The sequence below is a fragment of the Synchiropus splendidus genome, chromosome 2 (genome assembly GCF_027744825.2).
Source record: "Synchiropus splendidus isolate RoL2022-P1 chromosome 2, RoL_Sspl_1.0, whole genome shotgun sequence".
Taxonomy (NCBI): domain Eukaryota; kingdom Metazoa; phylum Chordata; class Actinopteri; order Syngnathiformes; family Callionymidae; genus Synchiropus; species Synchiropus splendidus.
In genome coordinates, this window is record NC_071335.1 from 16,254,446 (window position 1) to 16,266,885 (window position 12,440).

Sequence of the window (12,440 nt, forward strand, 5' to 3'; positions counted from 1 at the left end):
AGCATTGAGGCGCATTACCGCCACCCTCTGTTATGGCATTACAATTACACGTCGGTTTCTATCACGCAGCTCCTTTTGCCAAATACAAAACTGCAAGACGAGCTTTATATTGATTTATTTTAAACGCATTTATTGCAAAATATCAGTATTACAACTGTGCACACAAAAGCCAATTTTATATCAACTTCCATGCATTAAATAAGCGAGAACTTCACGTGTTGAGTTACATTTCAAAACCGACAAGTGAACGTGAAACACCGCCGCTGTTATTTGTGTAACACTCACAAGTAATAAATAATCTCCAGTGACCCAGTTGACAAATCAATCTTACATCAACGTATATTTGGTTTAAAAGCACGATCAGTTGGTCATTAAAAGCATTGTTCACTTTTACAGGAGCACTTTAGAGGACATGGCTTCAAGTCCGTAAGATTATTTTGTCAACCAATGTTTAGATTGTCTCTCGATGACAACAATAAATAGAATTTCTGTGCATTTATAAAACTGTACAACACTGAAAATACATAGATATGAATATAATAAATTTACCGTCCCTTATCAGGAAGTGTGTTTAGCCCCCACACACTGTTTACTACAGCAACTACAAAGTGCAATGCTTCAGCGCACACATACAGAAACACACCTCTCCTGTGGATCATTTCAGCTTTTTTTTAAATGTTTTGATTAGTAATAATTCAGCAGAGAATTCATCCTTCTGGTTTCAAAATATTAACATTATTATAATTATAATATGCATGGTATATCTCAGTCCCAGTCTCATATATATTCAACGCCTCACTTTCAATGTGGACTTCATGATCACAGTTCATGGGATTTTGAGAAAATGGAGTATTAGATATGAGGATGTTGTGCCATGACAGGGGCATTTATCTGCTATTTCTCAGGAATTTCAAGTGCTAAATGTGTCTTAAGGGGTTTCAAATTAAAGTATCAACCTAGGCAGCTCACCATGTGAGAACTTGGCTGGTGGAGTTTATAGTCCTCTGCAATGAGCCAGAGAAACTGGAATCGGATAGATTCTCGGTGAAGTTGTGTTTGGATGCTCAGAGTAAGTAAGTTCATGCATTGAGATGGCACTTGCCACAAAAGGCCGTCCCTCTCCACTGTAACCTGTGATCATCCTCCCTAGTGACAGCTATCCTCCTCTTCTCATTTATTGCATCTATAAGCTTCAGTTTCCTCCTTCCCTCTGGCCTCCCTAACTCTGTGGTGAATGAGGATGTGAACAGGACGTGCGTGGCTCCAAGACGTCCCATGATCGAGTCCTGCTTCTTGCACAGATGATGCGTAATGATCGCTGGATCAGAATCTCCAGGGCTTTTGCCACACTTCACACTAACCTATAAAGACTTGTTCAAAACAAAGGTCGGATTATTGAGTGAGAGAGCGCACTGCCGTGATAAAAAGGTGCTGAGCCAGAAGGCTGGATTTTGTATTTGCCATTGCTCACAAACTGAAATCTAATCTGACGAAAATGAAACCCACAAAAGCTTCTGGCGGAGGGACAAACTGAAATGAATTGACGGAGATCACCATCGCCATAGCAACAATTCAGGATGTGTCACCAGATTAACAAGTGGAGCGTCTATACGCTTGTAGGTGTTCAGACTGCAGAGCCTCACTCAGACCGCTGACACTTGCTGTGTGCTGAAAAACCTTTCAGCAAATCCAGAGAACGGGGAACGAATGATACATTTTCCATACCGTACAATCACGACGTGGTTAAAAACTGGTCACCATTATCATCAAAACGTCTCCGTCGTCTCTCATGAACAGGTACGGACCCACCTTATATCCAGTGGTCTTCCCAACAGAGATATCTGGAAGTTACTAAGCGTCTCAGGCATTTCATCTGAATCATATTAGCAGAATAATATTGACCACACGTTATTTATATGTTGTTAAGATGACGTGTCTTCTGTCCTGCCAAACTCTAGGACTAACACCAGCTTTCCTGAGCTCCACAGTCCAGCATATTTACATGGCAGCAAGCGAGTCCAGAGGATCCACTGGAGGCGTTCTTGCTCTTCTCTCTCACAGCTTGTCGGGAAAGGAGAACCCTACCAGTCACATGGCTTCTGTTTGGCTCGCAAGACTTCCTGGTTTACCAGAGACGTCGGCCAGTGTAGTTTATTGGGGCTGTGGGCATCTACAAACAAGAGAGCGAGAGAGAGAGAGAGAGAGAAAGAGAGAGAGAATTAAAGTTAATGTTTGAGTGCCAAACTGCAGGCCAGAGGGCCTGTTCTAGTCAGACCAGTCATTTAGAGGCCTGGAAATGGAGGAATTAGACACCACTACCCACAAAGATCACAGAGTTTGAGGTTCACTGCTCAACAGGCTGAGAGTTGTAGACATCAACAATCAGCCAGAAAAAAAGTGTCAAGGATAATTCATGCAATAGTACCCAATAAAGGAATAAAGATCATTTTGAAATACGTTTTATTCCTTCTAATTTTTTGGGCCTTTTGAGTGATCTAGCGAAAAAAAAAACTGTTATAACTGTCTCTCCTCTGATCTGAATTTTAAATGAACTTATCTCCCCAAATTAATCTTGCTCAATATCAGATCAAAATGTGTTCTTGAAAATTATTGTTTTCCCCAAAAATGTTACACGACTATTCTATATAGCCATGATTTTAATTCATTTTCAGTAAGACAGTCTCAACACACAGCTGTCAAACCCTTTAACTCTGGGAAAGGAGTGAGTTCTTAAAAAGCTTTGTGTAATCATATTAACTCATGGAATTACTTCAGACAAAAAAAAAAAATATCAATTTTACTACTATCTTCCAAAGTTTTTTGTCCATATTTCAAGTGTTCCTTACCACTTTTTTATTCTAAAATATAATATAACATAATAAAATACAGTGGTACCTCGGTTCTCGACCACAATCCGTTCCAGACGGCCGTTCGAGAAGAGATTTGTTCGAAATCTGAATCGATTTTTCCATTACTATGAATGGAAAAAGAAATAAAGCGTTCCAAGCCTTAAAATAATCTTTTGTAGGAGTGAATGTAGAGTGTCTGCTGCAGGTGCGCTGTTCCTCTATGTGTGTGGCCGCTGCATGTGGGAGGGGTTGCCGAGTGAGTGACGTCTCTCCAGAAGTGAAGAGGTGCCCGGTGCGTGTCCAGCTCTGAATGTGCGCTTCTGTGCACTTTGGCTGTGACAAAGTCATAAACCAAGTAACGCTCTGTGTTTTGTTTCGATTTGTTCGAAGTCCGGGACGTTCAAAAACCGAGGTACCACTGTATATAATATAATATCATATAATATAATATAATATAATATAATATCATATCATATCATATCATATCATATCATATCATATCATATCATATCATATCATACAATAATACAACAGTATTACAGTCTTGGAAGTCCCACTCCATCATTGCACTAATATCTAAATATCATAGCTGAATTTTCCCAAGGTGTAAGGTGAAATCCTGCCGTGGATTGTTTCACTTACGGTTCCTCCATTCATCACCAAAGCCATTTCAGTGGGTTGATAGACGTGACCTCTGAAGGCGATGCCAGGGCGGACACTTTCATGTCTGTTGTGGAAAGATCCACTCTGGATGGCTAGCAGACAACAAAAATGAAATCATTTTAGGATCAGGTTTGGTGACTCTGAGGTGAACATGAACTGTTATTGAGGGATATGAGGAGTCAGGCTGATGTGAGGAGTCAAGCTCAGCTACAGGACACCAGTCCAGGACCAACATAAACAGACACACACACTCCAACAAATTACCTGGGGCATTTTTTGTGGGAGGAAACTTGAGTGCCTGGACTAAACCCCACATACGCAGCAGGAAAATATGCTTAAACTCCACACAGCTACAACCCACAGTTACCTAAAGATTGATTCTAAAATGTCTGTTTGTTATGAAACTTCCCACTGGGCATCTTCTCAGTCGAGCTCCTCTCATGATGTAATGGACGACACTGTGAGTCACTCTGAGATTCTGCGGTTTTAAGCAGGTGGAGGAAAGGAAATGCAATGCAGACAGTGTGAGCCAGTTCAGGAAAAAAAACATCACCGGTGTCACACTAATTCTACAGTGATGGAGCATAACCATGGCAACCAGATGACTAAAATCCACCTCATGTAAAAATACATTTCAGAAATACATTTTTTGCAAACTATATCATGATTGATAAAAAAAATACTCTCAGTAGACTGTCAGTCATTTTGTATTTTTGTTTTGTTGCTGTAGATCAGTGGTCCCCAACCTTTTTATCACCGCGCACCTGTCAATACTTGACAATTGGAACGTGGCCCGCGGGGCATGAAGTTGCCACTCTGAACAGTCACATAAGGCCTCTGTATCTTTGTGCACCTGCTAAGACTCACAAACTCTTCACCTCTCCACCAGTGCCCTCATGCTCACTGACTCTGGTCATATAAAGTGCATGAAAATGTAAATCACCATATCATTAAATGAATGGGAGCCCTGAGCTTGTTTCTCTCCAACGTGACGGTAGACGGCCGCGATAAATCCATATTTCAAGTACGACTCCTGGTATTGTTTGTTAAAAACTTTCATCTTCTTGGAAGTCGCAGGCTCTTCTGTCTCTTCACTGAGCCTTTACCCCTTCGCAAAGAAACAGCTGGTCCCTCCTCATTTTGCGAGAAAGTGACTGAGAAACTCATGTTTCAAAATTCAAAGTTTTTCAAAATAAAAGATCCTTCAGACTCAGATAATACACAACGGAAATAATTAATTATTTCTTGTGCTGCACAGTACCAATTGCTCCACGGACCGGTACGGGCCCCCGGCCCGGGGGTTGGGGACCACTGCTGTAGACGATGCCGTTTTATTTGTACTTGTGAAGCGCTCTCTAGTGACCCCTGCAGGAGTGTCATGTTACTGACTCGTCTGTGAGAGCAGTCCTGTCAAACTTGTAAGATGAGCTGGAAAAGTATAACTTTGAAATCGTATGTACAAAGACACGTTGCCCCTAAACTTGATCTACTCCACTTAACTATGGTTGCCAGTCCTGAGAAGGATCCAGTGGAACCTGAGTCTGCAGTAGACGGGTCTATTGTGACGATGGTTTAATATGTGTAAATATTGGCAACCCAGTTATTAATATAGTTGGTGCTTGTCATCGTTTCATCAGGAGAAACACCCACCCTGTCCCTCATCTCATACGATAAGCCAAGTTTGTATTCCTCCTTTAAACAGTTTTTTTTTAAATCAACAGATGTTTTCTCCATTTGTATTTCGTTCCCCTGTGTTTCACACCTTCCTGCTGCCATTGAGGGGCAAATCCCTTCAAAGTGCAAGGCATCATAAGTTAAAAAGTCTTGCTGAACGGCAGGATCAGAATGTTTATCGTGTCCTCATCTTTCAGCCGACTACTCTGGGGAAAAACATCCCTCAAGTTTCATTAGCCAGAAAAGCGACATCAAATTTGGCTGTCAGTTGCTAAGCAACAGCAGCACCACAGCTTGGGAAACAGTTTTGTGCTTGACCCACTGCAGGCAGGCCACAATGTATGCCTTTAAAGCACACACTCCGGTGGGTGAACATACACGAACGTCAACACAGCATATGGGCCTACTTGCACTGCGCTCCTCCAGGGTGAAGGCTTTGTTTTCAGCGAAGGACCGATGAGAGTGGTCGGCGTGATCATCTCCGAAATGCGGCGCAGGCGACGACTGGCTAGTTTCAAAGAAGTCCTGCGTGGTGGATTGTGTCGTCTTTCTGAGGCACAGATGTGTTTCCGGAACGGCGTGGAAGAGCAGGAGGATCCATCCCTGAATCACCAGGGCCACGGCCAACGCGGGCTCATCCAGAACCTTCAGATCCTTCTTGTCTCCAGCGGACTTGTCCACTTTTCCTTTCACCCTCAGCATTTGGCTGCCGTAGAGATAGAACCCGAGCCAGGCCACCCAGAGCAGAGCCGATGCCAGGCAGGACAGGAAGAGCCAGAGAGCGTTGCACTTCCACTTTTGTTTGTCACTCTCCTCTTCTCGGTCTTCGTCGTTGCCTGATCCTTCCATCCCGAACTCTCCTCCACAGAGCACCACGCCAAGAGAAATCCCCATGGCGATAAGAAGGAGCCCGAGGGTGTAGCTGCAGGTCAGTGCGAAGTCCAAAGGTGGGTACTCACAGGCTGGGTGCCCCTCCCTGACCACGGTGAGGAGGACCCACTCGGCTGAAATGATCCCCTGCACCAAAGCCAGTGCCAGGCCCAGAGCCGCTAAGGTGCTGCCTGATGGGCTTGTCTTTCCAGCCACCAGCCTCCGTAGCCTGATGCCCTGAACCAGCAAGCTGGAGAAGCAAAGGGCGAAGAGGGGCCCCCAAAAGGCCCTGCGGACGATGCAGAGGGCCTGATTCTTCCCCACGAGGAAAACCAGAGAAATAGGGAAAATCCCGAGCAACGTCCCGAGGAGGAGGAGCAGAGGCCCGAAGCCAGACTGCCTGGCAGGGTCTGGTATTGAGCGAAGTTTGACCAGAAGGAGAGCGGAGAGGACCAGGGAGACGACGCCGCCACAACAGGCGACTGCTTCCAGAACGACTCCCCACACCGAGTCCAGGTCACACAGCACTCGGTAGGACGGGTCCACGTCCTCTCGGCATCCCCGCGGAGCAGACGGCTGAGAGGTCGCTCCAGACGGCAGCAGGAGGAGGCAGAGGACGACGGCGCGGAGATCCATCTTGGAGAAACAAAAAACGTGTTCATCAAATGAAAATAGTTAAGTTAGAAAGAGCAAAACAAAATGTATTGATTGCAACACAGGTACACACAAACGCTCAGCGCTGAACAAAGCTGCTTGAACACCAGGCGATTGTTTCCATGGGAACCGGAAACAGTGTGGGCTGAGGACATGGCACACTGGGCTCTGAAAAGGCGAGTTAATCAACCAAAAGCACAGAAGAGCTCACTGACATGTTTATAACAGCCGGAGCTCCCCGTCCACACTGAGCTTGAGTTTAAAAAAAACAGTCATGAATTCAGAGAATCTCCTGAAACTCACCTCTGGTAGATTTAAGAAGGTGATTCAAGAGTCAGGGGAGGTGTCTCATATTCCAGCCATTGTCAGTGCAGTCCAGCTAGTCCAGCAAAGTCCTCACGGCAGAGTTACGTCCCCTTTGTTTTTTGCCTTTTTGTGAAGTGTTATGGGATCAAAACGCGCTCAGCGAGGTCCTGCTGCTGCTCTGACACGTCCGGCTGCTCCGAGAACAAAAAAACCAAAACAGTTATGATGCATTCCTTAATACTTTGCACACCCACACACTCAAATATATCTGGTCTCCCTCCACCGCACTCCCTCTCTTGCTAGTTGTCTGTCCTCCCCATGTCTATTCATTCCATCTGTGTGTCTGCGTCCCTCTCGCTCAGCTTCATGCTTATTCTGCGTAGGTGTCAACAGAGATGCAGCCTCGCACAAAGTCACCCACACATCCTGAGAATGAATTCGAGCTGCACCTGTCGATCCATTAGAATCCGGGCAGAGAGGTACAGAATGTGCAGTATGAGTCGCAGATGTTTGCTGCCGCCCAGCTCCCACATCTTCACCTCCCTCTCAAGCTAAAATACTTGGGTAACTGAAGCCAACTGGAAACAATCGGACGGCTCTTCAGCGGGAGGATGTCCAGTCATGGTGTATGTTGTGGTGATAATGCTCCATAATCACAGGCCTGTGGCCACAGCTTACATAAGAGCCTTAGACCAGTGAGTCAGACGGGTTGGGATGTAGGTTTTCTGCACGCTGAGGCCTCGTGTGGAGCTCATGACAGCAGGGCTTCTCTCCAGTGATCAACTCAGCCAGAAAGACGAATGCAAGCAGATCCCAGAGGGCTGAGCGGCGGCTGGCGGACGCTCTCACGCACATGCATGAGGAAGCATGACCAGAAGGAAGTCATCCAGAATAATGAGTCACTTGTTCCTCTCATGAGAGCAGGAGGAGCCAATACAGTCATGATAAAATGTGACTCACATCAGGATTTTACAGTAGCCAATCTTCTTGTACCACTGAGTTTAAGTTAGTCTTTATTTTTTCATTTTCCTTCTTTCACCACTTAGTAATCTCCCAGCAAACCTCCAACCCAACAAAGGGAGATTGAGCCACGGGTGCAGTTCCTTCAGCAGCCCTACGGTGGCACTACAGCGGTGATGCGCTTCAGGTTGTACACTCCATGACATGAAAACATCAGCACATCAGCCTCCATCCACCCTCATGACATTTGTCACTATGGCAAAACATTCACACCACCGTCAACACAAAGACACTCAGTGAACTCAAGAACTTGACAGAACGTCAGTCATTAAACCTGCTTTCCAAGAAGTATCAGCAAGATCTTTCTGTCTCTCTGCCATTTGCATGCTGTGTTTTTGATGCCTTGAATGCCTACCACTATGCCGCCTCCACTTCCAGCGGGCAAACGTAACACCCACGCACCCAGCCATTAGATTGACAGGGAAGACACCTAGTCTGCCAAAGCTTAGATAGCTCCCAGGCAGAAACCTCTGTTTACCTTGAATTGTTGTGCTGTTTGTTGGTCCAATTTCCCCACTGTGGAACTAATAAAAGTAATAAAAAAGTAAGTAATAAAAGACGCACTACGTTCATTGCAAAAATAAAAAAAAAAGACAAAAAAAAACAAACACACTACCAAAGGTAACGCACCAAGCACAATTCTGTTTAGTAGAAAGTCCTGTAGAAAATGTATTCGCTTAAAAAAAAAATATCCAAAAAGGGCAATATGGAAAAAAGTATCATGATGTATTTAATTATTTATTTTGAATAACTGTTTTTATTACACTCCCTCTTGTACAATGTTTGGGTTGGATTTTATACTTGTTTGGGGAATTACCAGAAATATATTTTACATTCTTTGCCTAAGCTTCATAACAACTCTTGATTCTCTGTCTCTCAACATTTTGGAAAGCATTTATTTGGTTCTGCATTTAGTTTTGAGCTAACCTTTAAACCACAAACGTCAAACGTCACGTCAGCCGTTAGCTCTGTCTTTGGCATCCCTGCTCCGGCAAGGAATGATTCTGTCGTGCAGGTCTGTGGTGAAGTTAGAGGCACGTCTGGTTTGAAAAACAACTCAACATGTGCATTTGACCAATTTCTTCGCTGTGAGTGAGTGTGGGAAGAGACAGCGAGTGATGGGCAGTCGACGCATCAGCATAGATCAAGACTGTATAGAAAGAATATGACAGAATCTATGTTTTACTAAACCAACCTACGCGTAATTGTTTCGTTTCCCACGGCACAACTGACGTCCCGCTGAAAACGAATCTGTTCTTTGAAGAGGGAACACTATCATCCAGTGGCAGGTAGTGGAATAGACATGACGGGGATTCTTCAAGGAAAGAATGTTGAGCAGATGAATTTAACACAGCCATTATTTTCAGTGTCAGTCAAACGTGAACTATAGCTGTGTCCAATAATGCCCACTGAGGTCACACACACCGTGCACAACACACTCCACTGGTTTGGCCACTGACACAACAGGTATGAACTGTCATTCAGCACCTGACTTGTGGCCCCTTCCTGGCAGACAGTACCAAGTGCGTCGTGTCGGGAAGACGCCTGGAGGTGGTTATATTCTCAGAAGAGGACGTCAAACCTGTTTCTGTTCCGCTAAGAGAAGTAGCTGTACTTCCCCGCATGGTACTGGATTAGCATTTTCAAAAACTCAAAAAATATAGTCTCCACATAGGTGGACAGGAGGGACCTAAGTGGTCCCTTTTCTCTCTTATTGTCCACTGCTCATTTCCTTAACTGGGTCCTTGAGGAAAGAGACAAGGACAGTGGATTGTCATCACCTCACCTCTGCTTGGCTCAGGCGTGGAAACTGGAGAAAAACAGAGAAATCCAAGTCTACATTCAAAATCCTTTTGAGACTTAAAAATGACAAAAACTCAGATGAACGGAGAAGTCGTTTTTTTAAAGTCAACATTTTATAAATCCAAAGTGAAACATAGCATTTCAAGGTCCTGTAAAAACGTCATACTGTATGACACACTACAAAGAAACGTCAACAAAAAAAGTCAGTGTATAAAAAGGCCTTTTTAGAAAAGAAGTTTATAAATGCTATATAGGCAGGTTGAAAGGTCATAGACAATGTTGTCTTTTGAGTTGAGAAGTATATTTAGCTTGAGCGACGAGTACAAAAGAGCAACAGTGCTCAGTGTCATGTAGCGTGGCTTGCTGAGGACTTTTGAAATAAATACATAGAAACTGTATCTAAGAAGCAGGTTTGCATCAAACCAGTGTAACAGTGGTCAAAGAACTGGATCCCGTTTGGTCACAGTAGCAGCACGAAAGGGAGAGAATCCACCTCAAGTTGGGAAAGGTTGCAGGTGCAAACTCACTGTTTCTCTACAGAAACATCCATCCTGTCATGTCCGATCACTAAACACGCGGCACTTGCGAGCCTGTTAGCCGTTGCCCACCAAACAGCAGGAGCGCTGGTGTTGATACAGGACTCCTTGACAGATGGGGCAGGAATGCTGCACGTCCTTGCATTTATTCACGAAGAGCGGGATCAAACACCACGGCCACAACCTGTGAAGGAGAGCGCCACCTTGAAGTCCAGGATGTGAGAAAGAGCTTGTTTTGATGTGTGCCACACCGAAAGTCACTTACAAAAACAGCGCCATGATGCCGAAGGTAATCCAAGCCCGCTTGCCTCTTTTGAATCCAACATCAGTGCAGATGTTCCTCTTGCAGTAAGAGCACCACATAAAGTCGGGACCATTTATTCTAGGAATGGTCACCGTCCCTTGTCCAGGACCTTAAGATGGACAAGAGAAGAACAAGAAGAATCGTGACACAGCTCCAGAGAACTGAGCTAAAATTGTTCTGGGTGCTACTACTCACCATTTTCAGGGTCAACAGAGGTTCCAGACATCCGGGATGAAGGAATGTAACGCTATTTATGAACCACTTGGAAGATATAAACAGTTGGAGAATGTGAAATTCACTTCAATCAACTCAACAAGATCCTGCCAGTTGGACCACAACGATAAAATGTGCTCGCTTCCACACGCTGCCAACGAATAAATACTGGAGTTAGTGTCGGACAAAGATTGGTTTAGAACTTCTGAAATAGAAACTCTTTGTTGTTCCTGATCAGGTGTATAACATTGAAATCTCAACATTCTCTCACGACAGCGACCTTCTTCTTCTTCTTATCCTTTCGGCTTCTCCCTTCAGTGGTGGCCACAGCAGATCATCTTCCTCCATCTCACCATGTTCTCTGCTTCCTCTTCTCTCAAACCTACAAACCTCATGTCCTCCTTCACCATGTGCATAAATCTCCTCTTTGGTCTTCCTCTCGCACACGTACACAACAGTGACCTAACATTCCAAATATTTCTATCCATACGATGCAGCTTTACAAAGCAAAGTCACTTAACAGAGGATGCACATAGAAAATCACGCAGCTTGCAGAAATGTTTTGAATCAAAAGCAGCTTACCTGGAGTCACTGGAATGAGACACGCGTGTCGCCTTGTATGAAATGTGACTGAAAAAGAAGGCGGAGAAAGCAAAACAGGTCGACTAAAAGATTGAGGAAATGAATTTGACCTTGAGGCCCTATAAACGTTGAGCATAATCTTCATATGTAATACATTAAATCTGCTTTATCTTGACTAGCTTTAATAGCGTTCAGCAAAATGATGCTTTTTGCTCATCTGTGTAGCTCCAATCCTCCTCCTGCTGGTCTGCCACTGCATGTTGAGATCATGGATCTGGGTCCAGGTCAGAAAATGGGAGTGTCACATGTCACAGTATAACGGGTGAGTCAGCATGTCAAGTAACATGTCAACAAGACCTGGAGAAATATGACTATTTGTCTGTTCTAATCTTTTGAGGCCACTTCAGTTGTGATATTGAAAAGGTCCTAAATACATCCTTTTTGGAAAAAAATAAATAAATAAAATGTCAGTGTCATTTCTTTTTTCTTTTCTTTTTTTCCACGGTTGCTAATATTTATTAATTAATTTTCCTTGCTTTTTAAAAATGTCATTGTTCTGAATTAACATTTATTGACAAATAAACAGAAGGTATTTATTTGTCAAATAGAACTAAAATTCATATATTTTCTTCATAACCATGTTCCATGTTTAGATGAGATCACACTTTTTGCATGCATTTCTTGTTCATGTATAAAAAATTGTAATAAAAAGTAATGATCATTATTTGACCATTACTTTTTATATATTCGGATTAAATGCAGAAGAGTGAGTCACCACTACAATACATGGACTGAATATAATAAAAAGGATATTAAGACTCCAGCCGACTGGATGGTAAAAGTGTTCCAGAGCTTGGGGCAGCCCTCGAGTGCACAACAGCAAAATCCTCTGAGAACACGTGCATTTTGGCAACTGAGAAGTTGACTTGAAATACATACAGCTGCGACTCACAGGGCAGTGGCAGG

General features: G+C 43.8%; 2 protein-coding genes across 3 annotated transcripts; both read right to left on the bottom strand.

The window, feature by feature from the left end:
* Positions 1-99: 99 nt before the first annotated feature.
* Positions 100-7,712, bottom strand: LOC128753974 (G-protein coupled receptor family C group 5 member B-like). 2 transcript variants are annotated; one of them, XM_053856239.1, is made up of 5 exons: positions 7,695-7,712; positions 7,014-7,207; positions 5,594-6,692; positions 3,492-3,604; positions 100-2,170 (listed from the first exon to the last, which is right to left on the bottom strand). In XM_053856239.1, exons 3-5 carry the CDS (start codon positions 6,690-6,692, stop codon positions 2,126-2,128), a joined length of 1,257 nt encoding a protein of 418 aa, XP_053712214.1. In that variant the 5' UTR covers positions 7,014-7,207; positions 7,695-7,712; the 3' UTR covers positions 100-2,125. The 2 variants fall into 2 exon arrangements, with proteins under 2 accessions (XP_053712214.1, XP_053712213.1); XM_053856238.1 differs by lacking the exon at positions 7,695-7,712 and adding an exon at positions 7,466-7,626.
* Positions 7,713-9,985: 2,273 nt separating this feature from the next.
* LOC128753997 (cell death-inducing p53-target protein 1 homolog) lies at positions 9,986-11,705 on the bottom strand. The gene is made up of 3 exons (XM_053856271.1): positions 10,875-11,705; positions 10,641-10,788; positions 9,986-10,559 (listed from the first exon to the last, which is right to left on the bottom strand). The coding sequence occupies exons 1-3, from the start codon at positions 10,903-10,905 to the stop codon at positions 10,433-10,435; spliced, it is 306 nt and encodes a 101-aa protein (XP_053712246.1). The 5' UTR covers positions 10,906-11,705; the 3' UTR covers positions 9,986-10,432.
* Between the last annotated feature and the right edge of the window lie 735 nt (positions 11,706-12,440).

Bases quoted from the DNA above. Each gene is read 5' to 3' on its own strand.
- LOC128753974 (XM_053856239.1), bottom strand. From the start codon at position 6,692: ATGGATCTCCGCGCCGTCGTCCTCTGCCTCCTCCTGCTGCCGTCTGGA. The intron at 3,605-5,593 runs GTAGGCCCATAT...GTTGTCTGCTAG, and splicing joins CCTGGAGGAGCGCAGTGCAA to CCATCCAGAGTGGATCTTTC. The intron at 2,171-3,491 runs GTAAGTGAAACA...TCTTGTTTGTAG, and splicing joins TGGTGATGAATGGAGGAACC to ATGCCCACAGCCCCAATAAA.
- LOC128753997 (XM_053856271.1), bottom strand. From the start codon at position 10,905: ATGTCTGGAACCTCTGTTGACCCTGAAAATG. The intron at 10,789-10,874 runs GTGAGTAGTAGC...GTCCATCTTAAG, and splicing joins CTCTGTTGACCCTGAAAATG to GTCCTGGACAAGGGACGGTG. The intron at 10,560-10,640 runs GTAAGTGACTTT...TCTCCTTCACAG, and splicing joins GGCATCATGGCGCTGTTTTT to GTTGTGGCCGTGGTGTTTGA.